The 15,782-nt window shown below is 39.3% G+C and overlaps 1 protein-coding gene across 3 annotated transcripts; it reads left to right on the plus strand.

Annotated features, from left to right (window-relative positions):
- Nucleotides 1–229: 229 nt before the first annotated feature.
- SNRPB2 (small nuclear ribonucleoprotein polypeptide B2) lies at nucleotides 230–12,018 on the plus strand. Of its 3 annotated transcripts, none has more exons than XM_025399694.1 (7): nucleotides 230–333; nucleotides 1,943–2,044; nucleotides 2,440–2,612; nucleotides 7,815–7,955; nucleotides 9,071–9,121; nucleotides 10,566–10,654; nucleotides 11,088–12,018. In XM_025399694.1, the coding sequence occupies exons 2-7, from the start codon at nucleotides 1,981–1,983 to the stop codon at nucleotides 11,245–11,247; spliced, it is 678 nt and encodes a 225-aa protein (XP_025255479.1). In that variant the 5' UTR covers nucleotides 230–333; nucleotides 1,943–1,980; the 3' UTR covers nucleotides 11,248–12,018. The 3 variants fall into 3 exon arrangements, with proteins under 3 accessions (XP_025255479.1, XP_025255480.1, XP_025255481.1); XM_025399695.1 differs by having other exon boundaries at nucleotides 304–476; XM_025399696.1 differs by lacking the exon at nucleotides 230–333 and adding an exon at nucleotides 340–433.
- The last annotated feature ends 3,764 nt before the right edge of the window (nucleotides 12,019–15,782 follow it).

Below are 15,782 nucleotides of genomic sequence, written 5' to 3' on the forward strand. Positions count from 1 at the left end.
TAAAGGTGGAAGGCACTCTTGCGCGGGGTAAAGCTTCGCAAGGTCGTGGTAAGGGAAATGATTCACTCTTCTTCCCTATTCCCTCGCAGCATTGTCCCCACAAACCCCGTCCCTTTCCCCATTTCCATTTCCGGACTCTTCTCCTGCCCGCAGGGCATACGCACGCGCAAAGAGATTACCAGCCTGGGCCGCCAGAGACCAGGAAGCATCGATCTGCTCTGCGCTCGGCTTGTAGACTTGTGGGCGCTCGATTGAGGAGCGTGGCAACGTTACTTCCGGTGCCTGGCTCCGTTTCCTGCTTTTGGTTCTTACGGGAGACTGCGTAGGCCTTAGGTGGGTTCGTGCACTTTTTACCTCGCTGTTTCGGTTTTCCTGGCTCCTCGGCCCTTCTCGCCCCTGTTGCAGCTGGGAGCGGACGAAGCGCGAAGCTGGGGTGGGGACGCGTTTGGCCCGGATTTGGATCTCGGAGTACCCGGGTAGGCCGGGGGCGAGGAAGAGATGGGAGACTGACTCAGGGGCCGGGCATCGCGTGGCAGCTCCCTCGGACTTCGTTAGGGGGCCTCGGGCGAAGGTGCTTGTGTCTGGAGAGGCGGGAGGCTTGCGCTTACGAAGTAAAGGATAATGTCCGTCTGCTTGTGCGAGGCGCTGACAGTTCACTGCGCTTTCAGGTGTCTTCCAGCGGTTTCCTTTTGGTAGTGGCGGGTAATTCAGGGTGCCCCTGTAACAGTCCAGCCCACGATCAAACCTCGCATGAAACCCCGCAAGAGCCTCCCCTTTGTCCCCCTACCTTCAGTTTGACCTCTGCCTCAGTCACTTCCCTTTCGTCGTCTCCTTTGTGACCCTTGCCGCTTCTCCAGATTTCGATTTAGGGGGTCCCAAGGCTTGGAGAAGCGTTACGTTTTACCTGTTACCTGCACAAGTGCAGCCCCTGCTTGTAGGCTCTTCCCTTGTCAATCATCCAATGCTGTTCACGTACAGTGGATGCTCTGTAAATATTTGTGAGATAAAGGAATATGTGGGACACAAGGAAATCAAGCAACTTCACAATTTGCAAGTAAAAACCACGTAAAAAAATGCAATAGTGTGGTAGACGAGGAAGAGAAGTGTAGAGGAGAAAGCAAGGGCTGAATTTCCAGGCCTGTTGCTTATTAGCTGTGTGACCTTAGGCACGTTCCTTAACTGGTAATAGCTGTTAATAATAGCTACTCTAAGTGCTAACCGCTGATACAAAACTGTGCTAGAACTCATTTAGTCTTCTGAGTTCGGTTGGGTAGGTTCTGTTACCATTCTCATTTTACTGATGAGGACCTGACAGATAAGGAACTTCCCTCAGGCAAACAGCTAATAAGAAGCATAAATAGGATTTGAATTCACATCTGGCTGGTACTAGAATCTGAGTTTAACGGTCATGCCACACTGCTGTCATTGAGCTCCCTTCTTTCAAGTCAGTTAAAGGTAACCTTGGAGTCCAGACAGCTTGGTGATACTGTATACAAATTAAGTAATAGGTATGGAAGGACTTTGTAAGAGCACCCAAGAAGTAGTTGGCAAACTCCATTGATGTCTAACCTTATGATTTTCACTGGATGTACATTTGCTACTTGGTCATTTTTCTTCAAATCTGCATTTTAAAATTATGGAGGAGGTGGAAAGAAAATATCACTTGTCATAAGTGAAAAGTAAGTGTGAAAATAAATGTGTTGAATTAAATGGTGTTACTAAAATCTGGCGAGGTATTGGTGCTCCAAGTTTTGAGCATGAGAAACTTTTCTCCTTTTGTATGAAACGGAGGGCTAGTAGGTGCTGGAGATACACTAAAGGCTTCAGCCAAACTGACATTTTCTGACAATTGGGATTGAAAGAGAAGTGAAAGGTTAATGATTCTTGTGTTGTGTCCTTATGCCACAGTCCAGTATAATTTACTCCTTCCTTTGTATAACAGATTTTTTACTGTCTCCTTCTGAAGAATTTAACACAAACATGGATATCAGACCAAACCATACAATTTATATCAACAATATGAATGACAAAATTAAAAAGGAAGGTAAGTGCTTTTTAAAATACTTGTTCACTACTAAAATGTGTTTATTTACTACTGTCTTAAAAATTGTATTGCCTCAAAACCTCTCACCTTGTCGTCTTAGTGCCTGAAATAATGGTTTATCCCATTTCCTATAGGGATTTGAAGACTTTTAAAAAACAAAAATAGGTAGGAATTGACAGTGTGTACAGTCTGTTTCTACTCATAGATATAATGGTTTCATTTGACTTTTAAAATTACGTATAGCCAATGGGAATAGTGTATGTTTTTATAAACATTAAATATATGTAACTATAAATAAGTGAATGGTGGGGAGGCAACTCAATGCAGTATCATTTTATGAAGACTTTTGTCATTATTTTATTACCAATGACTTGTTTCTTTTCTAATTTGGACAGAATTGAAGAGATCCCTGTATGCCCTGTTTTCTCAATTCGGTCATGTGGTGGACATTGTGGCTTTAAAGACCATGAAGATGAGGGGGCAGGCCTTTGTCATATTTAAGGAACTGGGCTCATCCACGAATGCTTTGAGACAGTTACAAGGATTTCCATTTTATGGTAAACCAATGGTAAGCCAATTCCATTATTTCACTTTAATCAAGAAATTAATGATATTGATGGTACAGTAGATTTGTAAATATGCTTGAAACTGTGGCTGTTGCTTTCTGCTTTTAATTACGTGTGTTTGGGTTTATGTGTTTTTATAGATAAACAATAGCAGTAGAGTTTAATTTATGACGGTTAAGATGGCTGAAAACAAAATACATTGAGATGTAGAATATTTTAAAAAATAATGACAGTCTAGGCAATAGTGTTATCTCAAAAAGTTAGAAATTAATAATAACCTGGAAGACTTGAAAAGAAACCTGTTTGTAAACTTGTAAAACATTACAAAAGTCAGAAGCTAAAGGGGAAATTCAGTCTGAAGTTTTAGAAAATGCTATAGTGAAATACTATATGTCAGAAGCTACACAGTCTGGATGAAACAGTGATCTAAAGAAAAATGATAGGTTTAAACTCATAGGTTTTAGGAATAACAATGGAAATGAAATGGTTATGCATGGAGAGTTTTAAACTCAGGAATGACATAATGAGATTCACATCTAGCTGCTGGATGAAGGTCGCATTGTGGGAGGGACAGAAAGGAAGTGGGAAACTCAGGAGGCCCTTGATGTAAATCAGAGATGTAGAGGATTAGACAAGGGTGACCACAGAGTGTGAAGCAAGGGGTTCTCTATGTCTGAGGGAATATACCGTACCTTGGGTGTGGATTCCAAACTGCTTTTTTTCTGCGATTAGAATGTGATGTGAAGGAGTGTTGGACAAAAAACCAAAGGCCAGGGTTTAGAGGAGCTGGGTCTTCATTCTGGTTGTACTGTTAACTGGCTCTGTGCATGGGTCAGTTTTACCACCTCTGAAGTGTAAACAAAGTGGTTCTTTGGTCTAATGCAGGCATCAGCAAAAACTGTAAAGAAGTACCTAATACTTTAGGCTTTGTAGGCCATATGTGGTTTCTGTTACCTATTCTTTTATGTGCTTATGTTTTTTAACAACCCTTTAACATTATCAAAAAAAGTTCATGCAGGCCATGGGCAGGGTTTGGCTCAGACTGTGGTACAGACCACTGATCTAATCCCTTCATTTTACAGATGAAGAACCAGGCACAGAAAGTTTAATTGTTCATCTAGGTTATAGTAATATAACCAGCGGCAGCATCAGGAGTTGACAACTAATCTAACAGCTAGTATTGTGATTTTTTTTTTTCCTGTATTATAGGTCAGCAAACTTTCCATAAAGGACCAGATAGTAAATATGTTACGCTTTGCAAGCCAGATAATCTGTGTTGCAACTACTACTTAACTCTGCTTTTATAGCAGGAAGAGCAGTCACAGATAAGAACAGGCAGTGTTCGCTACAGACAGTAGTTTGAGGACCCCTGTTTGGTTGGTTTGTTTGTTTGTTTATTTGTTTATTTATTTATTTATTTATTATTATTATTTTTTTGAGACGGAGTCTTGCTCTGCCGCCCAGGCTGGAGTGCAGTGGCGCGATCTCAGCTCGCTGGAAGCTCCACCTCTCGGGTTCACGCCAGTCTCCTACCTCAGCCTTCCAAGTAGCTGGGACTACAGACACCTGCCACCATGCCTGGCTAATTTTTTGTATTTTTAGTAGAGATGGGGTTTCACCATGTTAGTCAGGATTGAGGACTGCTGTTTTATACCACGATGTTTAATTCAGGACTGAGCACCTTTTTTTCTGTTACTAGAGCAAGTTCTTCTCATCCTCTATCCAGCCCTTCTTTTCCCATCACTTCCCAGCTGACTAGACACCATTTTTGTGGAAAGGTCTATCCCAGGAAACTGTGGGATAGTATCTGTGTAATCTTATTTTTAGTAAATTGATGTTGCCTGAAAACAGTGGGTCTCGCATGGTAGTGTGAAGAAACACCATAATTGAGATCTCAGTTGGCGGCGGCACGGGGTCTGGGTTTTAGCTTACATCTAAAATTACCTTAACTTGAAAGTACAGTTTCTTCCCATAGAGGGTTTAGAGCTATTTTGCTAAGTGGAGATGACAAGTTTGCATGTGTCTGTTACTCAGATACAGGAAAGGAAATTGTTTGCTGTGTTGGGCACCAGCTTCACCTTGCCAACTAATTATTTTTTTAAATTAGTGGGAAAAGTGTATTAGATTGATTATTGTATTGAAGCGTTTTGGGAGGTCCATTCTTTTCCTACGGAAAGGTAACAGATACTGCCAAATCTCCAGCATCTTAGAAGAGGGGAAATAGAGTTTTTTGGGCTGTCTTGTTTATGTCTTATTGTGGTTTTAGTTGCTCTTCTGTTTTAACTCCAACGTACCAGATCAGAAATGAACAAAATTTGCTATGACTTGGAACTCAGAACAGAATTACTCTCTCTGATTCAAGGGCATTTAGTTAATGCCAAAAGTACCTTAGTAAAGTAGAACCGTCTTCCTAAGGGCTTCGTCATGAAAACTTTGGCATAAGTAAATCTTGCCCTTCTCTAAGTTGTGGTTAGACTTTTATCTCTAACAGGTATTTAGTCTAGACTAGGGTTTCTCAACCCTGTCACTTTGGATGTTTTGAAATGAATGATTCTTTGTTGCAGGGGCTGTCTTGTTCATTACAGGGTGTTTAACAGCATCCCTGGCCTCTACCCACAGGGTGCCAGTAGCATAACAACGAGTAATGTGTCCAGCTAGTGCCAATTGTGCCCTGGCAGACAAAATCACCTCTGGTTGAGAACCACTGGTTTAAATGAACCAGCTAAGAGCTATTGTTGAGATCAGATATTTTCACAGGTGACTCGGTCATAAGGACAGACAAATCAGGTCACCCAAGATCTATTCAGGTCAGTCACAAGGTTGCAGATCCAAGGGAGTTGTGAGGGAACCCTTACAACGAAGTCAGAAGTTAGTCTAACCCTTCAACCTGTCTCCTTTTGGTTAGATGATGATGGCAAGACTAGCAGAGTTGCATGCAGGGATAAGCACACTTAGAGCCACTGTGGTACAGCAGCCCAGACCAGCCAGAAAGAGCCTGGGATTCTGAGGTGTGGGTTTAGGCTTACTCCTTCCCCTCTTGTTTCCCCAGTGTAGTCATCTCTAGCTGAAGTAAAAGAAGAGGAAGAATTGATCTTGGTTTTGACAAATTCTCTGCTTTGTTAATCCACACTACTTTAAATTGTTTCTTGTTCTCTTCAGATCAAGATCAAATTCTTGTTATACAATAAAAGGCAATAAAATTTTGCATACCTATTTTATACAAAGTAATTTTTACAGATTACTACAGAGCAGTAATTTGTAGGATTATTGCATTTTGATCAGAGAGGCAGTAATTCTTTCAGCTCTGGGGAGGAAGAGTTTGCTTGAAATGGAGGTTGGAGATTACAGATAGTCATATCTAGATAACAGTTTAACTCATGGCAGAAATATTCAGACAGTTCATTGGCGCTGAGTGTAGTTATGTGATAATGCTTTAGGCCAGGGCTACTCAAAGTGTGGTCCCCAAGCCAATAACATTACCACCTTTGTGCTTGTTAAAAGTGCAGAATCCCAGGTTCGCCCAGACCTACTACATCAGAGCTTTTACCTGCTTTCCAGGCATTTGGAATGCAAACTATAATTGATGAAATGCTATCCTGGACAAGTTTTTGAACCTTTCCCTGTTGTAACAGGTGCCTCTTGGTGCCAGCATGGAAGGAATATGCAAGTGGTCCAGTCACACTATCTGTGATTCCATTCTTTTGTTTTCCTTTAAAACATTTTAAAATTTGGTAAGTTGTTTCCGCTGTTAAAGTCATTTCACGTAAAGGTGATAGATTCAAAGGAAAGTCATTCCCAGTCTTCTGTACTTTAACTATTGGAAGTAACATTCCATATGACACATCCCACAGCTGATTGACACGTCATTGCTTCTATTGAGAGTCACTGGTAACGGGAAGGCAACTCTCCAATGCATTTTTTGTTGTTGTTGTTTTTGTTCTTTGTGCATCTGTTTTTTTAAACATACGTGCTTATAGCAGCTTTATTCATAATCACCGAAAACTATAAACCAAATATCCTTCATTGGATGATGTAAAACAAATTGGTACATCAATATGATGAAATACTACTTGCCGTTAAATGCAACGGCATAGATGAATGTCAAAGGCATTATGCCAACTGAAGGAAGGCAGCCTCTGGGTTGCGTGATTTATGATCCTATCTGTGTGACGTTCTGGAAAGGGCAGCAGGGACAGAGAACAGATGCGTGTTTGGAAGAGGAGGGATGGGGTAACAAAGGGCAAGCATGAGGGGATTTTTAGGTGATAGAACTGCCCTGTGTCCTGTTTGTGGTGGTAGATACATTAATCTATACAAGTGTTACAACTCAGAGCAGTACATCCAAAAAGTTACCATGCAAAAAAGTTATATTTAAGGCCCCAAATTTATGATGTTTAGAATTCTGAAAAATGAAAAAAAAATTCAAATAAACTTATTAAAAATGGTTTAAAAGAAATTTTCCATCTAATTTTCTGCCAGAAAAGTTGTTCTGTGGGGGCTCTGCCACACTAGCCCTAGTGTTCTGTGGGCCTATTCTATCTGTAAAACAGCATTAGTCTAAAACAGTGATTCTCTTTCTTTTTCCCAAGCTCCCTCAAATTGCATCCCCGGGTGCTCCCTCAAATCGCATCCCCAGGTGCTCCCTCTGTGATTGTGGGGTGCGGGTAGGTTTGGAGAGAAAAGGGCATTTGGCCTCCACTGGGCTCTGGAGCCCAGTTCTATGTCAAGCTGAGCAGTTTTGCTTTTGTTTGTTTTATATGTTGTTTGTTGAAAACCTCTGGATTAGAATAGCTGGTCTTGAGCTGGATTCCCAGTCACCGAGGAGATATGAACAGTTCTGGATTCCAAAGCCCGCTGGTGGAGCCCACTCATTTGTCCCTTTAACGCTTCAATGCAGTTTTCTCTGTTCTTCGATTAAATGGAGAGAAGCCGTGGCACAGATATTTCAAAGTCCTATGTTTCTCACACGAAAATGTATGGGTTTTTTAATCTAATAAACACACTTGAATCTTACTTTGTCTAAATTATGAATTATATCCCACAGTTTATTTCCATTTGGCACTCAGTATATTTTGACAGATTTCCTTAAGGATGTGTTTAAAATTAGCTTGTAGTGTATTTGCGTAATGAAATTTGAAATATTACTGACTAGTGTAAACATCCTTCAGCATGAGAAGTAACCTGTTTTCAAATAATTAAAACAGCGAATACAGTACGCAAAAACAGATTCGGATATAATATCTAAAATGCGTGGAACTTTTGCTGACAAAGAAAAGAAGAAAGAAAAGAAAAAAGCCAAAGCTGTGGAACAGACTGCAACAACCACAAACAAAAAACCTGGCCAGGTAAGATAGACCAAAAAAGTTCCTGTTTGTCTTGCTGTTAAAAACTTGATAGATGCTTGTCTTACAGGTGAGGAATGATCTTAGGCTTGTCTGTATATGTGCATAAATGTGTGTTTAAAAGGTGGTTTTAAGAAGCTAGAATGGTTGACTTCTAAAATTCAGTATTAAGAAACAAAATATAAACCTTAACATATGCAGATTTATATTAAGCAATTTTAAATTTGTATGGCATTTAATTCCATCATTCTCTAAAATATGTTAATACCTTTTGGTTTATTTCTCAAGTTTTGCTGCCTATAAATAATACTGTAGTTATTATTTTTAATCATGAGTACTTCACTCAAAGTGTCTTTCTTTGAACAATTCAGTAATACAAAATATAATTTGAAATACCAGATAAAAGTGAAATTAACTGCTGGGCGCCATGTTGGCTCATGCCTATAGTCCCAGCACTTTGGGAGGCTGAGGTGGGTGGATCACCTGAGGTCAGGAGTTCGAGACCAGCCTGGCCAACATGGTGAAACCCCGTCTGTACTAAAAATACAAAAAATTAGCCGACCGTGGTGGTGGATGCCTGTAATCCCAGCTACTCAGGAGGCTGAAGCAGGAGAATCACTTGAACCCAGGAGGCAGAGGTGACGGTGAGGCGAGATTACACCATTGCACTCCAGCCTGGGCGACAAGAGCAAGACTCCATCTCAAAAAAAAAAAAAAAAAAAAAGAAAAGTGAAATTTACCAAAAAGTAATTACTTCTGGATTGAAAGTGATTAAAAGTCAGTTTTACTAAATGACTCATGTCCAGCTGTTTTTAAAAGTAAGACTAGACCTTGGTTTTCTGTTATATATTTCTTCATAATTTTAAAGCTAAGAGGTTAAATTTTATAATATACTATTTAAAGTTTAGGGCTAGCCTTAACAAAAATAACCGACAAATTAAGAACATGAATGTTTGAGTCAGTGTTAAGATATAAATTCTTAAAAGTAAAATTAGATGGAATAAGAAGGCTATCTGTTGGAATTAATGTTATTTTTAATGCAGTATTTATAAATATAATTACCTGCTGCCTTTTTGGAGGGATTGGATATTTAAACTCTCCCTATTTCTTTTGCTTAGGGAACTCCAAATTCAGCTAATACCCAAGGAAATACAACACCAAATCCTCAGGTAATTTTTTTTCCATGTCGTGCTTACCTTAAAATAAGATTGTAAAAATTACAACAGTGGTATACAACAATTTGCATGTCTCCAAAAACAAAATGATTTCATCTGCAAGACATAGTGTGTTAACTTGTCCCCACTGTAATGTAAAATCTCACTCCTGGAGAACATTTTAATTCCTTTTTAGAGGGAGAAAACAACACCTGACTTTATTTCTTGTTTTCCATAATGAATCAGTGACAGAATCAAAATGATAGACTTTAAACTCTGCGAGGGCTGGGAGCAAACATTTTTGTTTTCCCTGCAGTACCTAAAGCTTTCCACAGTTGCTGGGTGAGGGTTAACTGGAAGGGTCAGGGGCTCTCTTCCGTTCCATTTAGTTGAAACGCTAGTGTTTTCTGGAGACTCACACACTCTTTGGGCATATAGTTTTATAGTTACCTTTGCACTTCCTGAACACAAATAAATTTCAGCCTTTTTTTTTTTTTTTTAAAGCCTCCTTGTACAAATGTTTTGGAGACTCCGTATTAAATCTCCCCACGATGCACCTCAAAGAGAAAGCCTCAGTAATGTGCTGATGGTTTCATACTTTTGTTTTCAGATGCTGGAGTCTGGCAAGATCCTTAAATCCATAGAATTCTCTGTACCACTGAAGTTTTTCTCCTCTTGTTTTAAGTTACTTGGATTTTTCATCTCCTCAGCATTTATAGTCCAGTTCACAAATGCCAGCACTTAATCCTCTAAGCCTTGAGTTGTTCACTAATTGTTTTTTACACTTGCTCTTTTCTCTTTAATGAAAGTAGCCTGAAGACAGAGCTCTTTTCTTATATACAAGACCCTTTCTCTGGTGCCCCATAACCTCTGGATGGGATATCAAATGAGTAATATCTAATAAACTAAGTGTTTGTTACTGCTTGTTTGTATGTAACTAGATGCTGTGCATATCTCATTTACTTGCCAAAAATGAGTACATTAAAAGTCCCTAAGCAGTGGTTCTCAGTGGTAATCGTTCTAGTTCCGTTTTTGTGGGTTTTTTTTCTTTTTTGGGGTTTAATATGCTGGGAAGTAGTAATAGTAAAGAGGAATCAAGTATCTGATACTGGGTTTGGTGACCAGCTATGGAGGGGTGACATTGCTGGCCATGTGTAATTTTGTTAAGATCTTTGATTATGTTATCCAGGTGACAAAATTCTCCAATCACGACTCACCTCCAGATATGTAAAATATAATTGTTTCATATACTGTGAAACACTTAAGAGATTTGTAATTTTCCAAACCTTTAATGTCTTGACTTGAATGTCTGCCTTGCTTAGTTACTGTAAGGTTTTGATTTATTTCTCCAGTGTCATTGTTTTTCAGCTTTATTGTTTGATGTAGTAAGATTTCACGTGCCTAGCTTATGATGCTGTTTAAACTTACAAGCTAACTTTGCCTTTTTACTTTTTAATAGGTCCCTGATTACCCTCCAAACTATATTTTATTCCTTAATAACTTACCAGAAGAGACTAATGAGATGATGTTATCCATGCTGTTTAATCAGTAAGTTTTTTCATAAATAAGTCTGTTTTCTGAGAGCTTCCTCACAGGACAAGTAGCACTTCCATGGGTTGAATCCACTGATGACACAGCAGTAATTCCTTACAGGTTCATTGATTTGGTCTGGGATGAATCATGAATTGGAGCCAATTTGCCGATTTAGCAAATAAAGAGCTAAATTTCCTCTAATGTTTGAATTCTTAACTCTGATTGCTATAATAACAAAGCTTTGATATAATATAAAATAGAATTAGTTTATTCTTGCAGTTCCTCCATGGTGTTAATTATATTTTAGGCTCTTCCATCTACTCAGTATTCTTGGTTAGGGTATGGTTATTTTTCTTGGACTAGTATTAGGAAGTTGCTTAACAAATTTTAACACAAAGCCAACATTTATGTACTTGCTGTATACATCAATTGTTTTCCTTCTTTATAGGTTCCCTGGCTTCAAGGAAGTGCGTCTGGTACCAGGGAGGCATGACATTGCTTTTGTTGAATTTGAAAATGATGGGCAGGCTGGAGCTGCCAGGGATGCTTTACAGGGATTTAAGATCACACCGTCCCATGCTATGAAGATCACCTATGCCAAGAAATAACATTTGGGACAGTCGTCTTTAAAGGACTTGGTGTTATTTATAGTGTTTGTTTTGATAACATTTGGCTGGGTCATTTTAATAGTTAGAGATTAGGGGGAGTAAAAGTGAAATTTTTGTGAAGGACTTAAATTATCCAGTGTTTCTTTAGCCTTGGTGAACTATGAAATACGAAGACCTTAATTTTGTACAATAAACTTTGTATTCTGTGTATATAATGCTTTCTTTATTGACTCATTGCCCTATCATCAAATGACTGTTCTGGTCTAGAACACACTTAAGGTTTACAAAATTGTGTAATAGGATGCTTTTCTAGTGTTATTTTGATGGAGCTAATGATACAACATCATTGAACCATTTTAATAAAAGTTAAGTAGAATTAGATCACAGAAGTTAGTAGATGACTGTTGTATTAATGGTAACAATGATTGTTCTGGGTATTAGAAGAAAATGAGATCCAGGTGGGATCTAAATTTGATCTTTGTATCCTTTTAAGAAATGAATATATTATTTTGCTGGTAGTAGGGATTCCATAGGTTTTCTTCATTCAGTATTAAATAAAGGCTGTACTTACTGTTTACTGAGAAAACGGAAAGGGAATGCTGTCTTCAAACTGCATTTAATGCTCTTTCCTTCGTGAGGCAGGACTGTTTTGAAGTTAATGCCCAACCTCTTTAGTGAAAGACCTCCAGGGTAAAAATGTTACTATCTATAGTCTTTTTTTTTTTCCCCTTAAGACAAATAGGCTGATTAATAAAGAGTTGCCAGTGCTAAGCTTGCCACTTCTTTGTAATTCTTAGACACCAATGTTCAAATATTTCCAAAGCCCATTTTCTTTAGCTTTTGATTTATATTTAAGCCTATCGATTCAGTCCTCTGCTGAATAAACCATGGGTATCTCCGGAAGTGGACAATTTGTTTTTACAAGTATAGTACATATTGATAGTAACAACAACAAGAAAACAGTACTTTTTTTTTGGTGTTCCTGTGTTACTATTCCTTGAACAAAACTTTTATCACTTGGAATTTTTATTGTCTACTTATGGAAAGACCACTTTTAGACTTATGTAGACAGATTATCACATCACTCTTATGCATACATAAAGAGGGGAAAAATTTTTTCCTATAACTTTGCCACATTTAGTCTGACTCTCCTGAATAACTTTTTTAACCCAGTTGTCAAGCTCCTCTACTTTTGTAAAATATATTAATAGTGAATTACTAGAAAATGGGCCATGCTCTTGTATATTACAGTGATGTCAATTGCTGATAAATTTTCTAACTGCTTACTCTTGGATACTGTACTTTTCTAAGAACTGAATGTAATTCACAGACTGATCCCGTGCCCAGGCCTGGCCATGCTTTGAGTGGCTGTATTAGAGCAGAAAGGTCAGGGTGGCTCACCTGGGGTGAGAATGAGGGGGGTGAATAGTAAGAGGGGTCGTGTAGGTCTTCTTAAGGATTTGCTTATAATCCGAGTGAAATGGGGAACAATTTTAGAGAATTTTTTAATATGAAAATTTACATACAATAAAGTTCACCTATGTTAGTGTTCCCTTTGATGAGTTTGGGCTATTGTATATAGTCATGTAATAATCGTAAGTACAGAGCATTCCATCACCCCCAAAAGTTCCCTTGTACCCCTTTGCAGTCAGTCTATTTCCCCCTACTCCTGGCGCTAGTCAACTAATGATCTGCTTTCTGTCCCAACAGTTTTGCCCTGTCTGGAATGCTTTGGAAATGTATCTATTGTTGCCTATACCAGCAGTTCCACCAATGAATGGGCATTTGGGTTCTCCAATTTGAGGCTATTAAGAAAGTGGCTACGAACATTTACATACAAGTCTGGGCATATGTTCTGTTAGATTTCAAGCAGAAGAGTAATAAGTTAGTTTGATACAATTTCTGATTTATATAAAAGTTGCAGAAATAGTACACAGAACTCTCATAAACACTTCAAATTAATCACCAATGTTTCTAGGCTTCTGGGCTATTTGAGGTTGTGGTTACGTTGACCTGATTCCCCATTATTCCATGATACTTCAATGTGTGTCAAGTACAAGACCACCCTCCCACATAACCACAATATGACCATCAAAACCAGGAACTGTGGCTGGGCGCGATGGCTCATGCCTGTAATCACAGCAGTTTGGGAGGCTGAAGTGGGAGGGTCATGTAAGACCAGCTGGGGCCACAGTGAGACCTTGTCTCTACAAAAAGTAAAAAAATAAGCTCGATGTGGTTGCGTGTGCCTAAAGTCCCAACTACTGGGGAGGCTGAGGCAGGAGGATTGCTTGAGTCCAGGAGGTTGAGGTTACAATTATGTGTGATCATGCCACTGTACTCCAGTCTGGGCAACAGAATGAAACCCCGTCTCAAACAAAACAGGAAATAATCCCATGTTATCATCCAATCCAAGTTCTGTTTGTATTCCAATAGTGGCTCAATAATCCAATCCAGGATTGTGTTGCATGTAGTTGTCATGTTTCTTTAGCCTCCTGCTGATTCCTCAGCTTCTCATCTTTCATCATGTGAATTTTATATAGTCTGTCTACCTTTGGATATATCTACACAGTTACGTTAAAAACTATGAATGTATAAGTATGTCTCTGCAGTCTTAACAGCGTTGAGTTCATCCTGGCTTTCCCCCTTCCCCTGTGTGTAACTCACTTCTCCACCAGTCCCATTAACTTCAATATATTCTATTCACTTATTTTCCCAAATCTTTCCTGTGCAATCAAACTCTATAAAGTAATCCTTCAATAAGGAGCAGGGGAAAGGAAAAAGGAGTTAGCAATGCTTTAAAGAGGTTTTGATCAAACTAAGATCTTTTGACCTTCCCTATCTCACCCATCTTTGGGAATGTGAGTTTTGAGGAATGATTGAAGGGAGTAGATGTTATTTAATATAGTGGTTCTTAACTTTGGCTGCATATTAGAATCATCTGGTAGCCATTTTCAAATACCTGTGCTCAATCTACACCCCAGATCAATTAGTCTCCAGGGATGAAGCCTAGTCATCAATATTTTTATAACCCAACCCCCCAGGGTGATTCCATTGTCACCCAAAGTTAAGAACTAACAAAGCAGGTTTCTACTTTCATGAAGTAGGGTATAATAGATCATTGGCTCAAATGGTGTTTTTCAAAAGCAGTATATTGATAAATAGAGGATAATGTTAGATCTGGAAATGGTTGTGATGCAGGGCAGGCAGGCCTCAAGCTTGGGGCTTAGCCCAGGAGGGTTCTTGGCTTCACCCAGGAAAGAATTCAAGGGTGAGCTGGTGGTGTTAAACAACAGTCTTTGGGTAAATAGTACTGCCTCTTGCAGAGCAGGGCTAATTCATACACAGTGTGCCCAGAGTTGGCAAAGTACTGGCTCTTGGCAACTGCATTTACACCCAGTTAAACTCACTTTTAGTTACATGCAAATTAAGGGGAGGCTCAATACAAATTGAAGGGCAGATTATTTAGAACTTTGTAGGAAAGGGGTGGTAACTTCTGGGTCATTGCCATGGAAAGTGACAGTAACTTCCAGGTTGTTGCCATGGCATTTGTAACTGTCATGGCACTATGGGAGTGGGTTATGCTAATGAACGATGAAGACAGCTGAGGATTGCTTCCCTTGACATCTCCTTGTCCCTGCTGGTTTCTTCACTTTATACTGCCTGGACCAGATCCTGTTCTGGTCAGCAGGGTTGTGACCAGAAAACAAGTTCTGCTGGTCTCCTACCTCAGTTGCAGGAGATTCAAAACTCCATTTTAAACTTTAAGCCTTATAGTATCTTCTGTTTGAGTATTTAACAGGCATTTGTTTTCCCTTGAAAATATATCCAGCCAAGACCTTATGAAGAATGTGAGCTAAAATTACAGTATTTTACTTTCCTGGGAACAGTACTTCTCAAATGTTAATGTGCATACAAGTGACTTGAGTATCTCGTTAAAATGTAGATTTAAGATTGTGTCTCGGGGGTGAGGTCTGAGAAACTTCATTTCTATAAAGTGATGTCAGAGTTACTGCTCTGGGGACCATGTTTTGGTGGCAAGTTGCAAGACCCCAGAATTTCTACCCTAATGATTTATTAAATGACTCTTAGAGGTGTTATCAATCTCTTTTTAAAGCCAGGGACTTTGCCCAGGGGAAAAATACATACATACATACACACACACACACACACACATATACACACACACACACACCCCTATGCATACAATTTCAGAGCAATTGTGCATTCATTCAGTGAATACCTATTTAATGCACACCAAGTATCTTTTCCGGGTGCTAATGACAGAGTGAGGAACAAGATAGCAAAGATCCCTGCCTTGTGGAGCTTTCATTATAGTGTTGGAAGACAAACCACCACCAAGTAAATAAAGCAGGCATGTCAGCTATGATACGTGCCTTAGGACAGTGTACGGCAGCCACGTGATACAGGGATTGGGTGGAGGAAGGTTTGAAGTGGCTCTTTTAAATTGTTGTGTCTATGGAGGCATCTTGGCCAGGGACCTGAATGCTAGTATCTGGGGAAAAGCATCCTAG

This window comes from Theropithecus gelada, chromosome 10, assembly GCF_003255815.1.
Source record: "Theropithecus gelada isolate Dixy chromosome 10, Tgel_1.0, whole genome shotgun sequence".
Lineage (NCBI taxonomy): Eukaryota > Metazoa > Chordata > Mammalia > Primates > Cercopithecidae > Theropithecus > Theropithecus gelada.

Excerpts from the sequence above, each read along its gene's own strand:
- SNRPB2 (XM_025399694.1), top strand. The coding sequence starts at position 1,981 with ATGGATATCAGACCAAACCATACAATTTATATCAACAATATGAATGAC. Across the intron at positions 2,613-7,814 it reads CATTTTATGGTAAACCAATG|CGAATACAGTACGCAAAAAC; the intron begins GTAAGCCAATTC and ends TAATTAAAACAG. Across the intron at positions 9,122-10,565 it reads ATACAACACCAAATCCTCAG|GTCCCTGATTACCCTCCAAA; the intron begins GTAATTTTTTTT and ends ACTTTTTAATAG.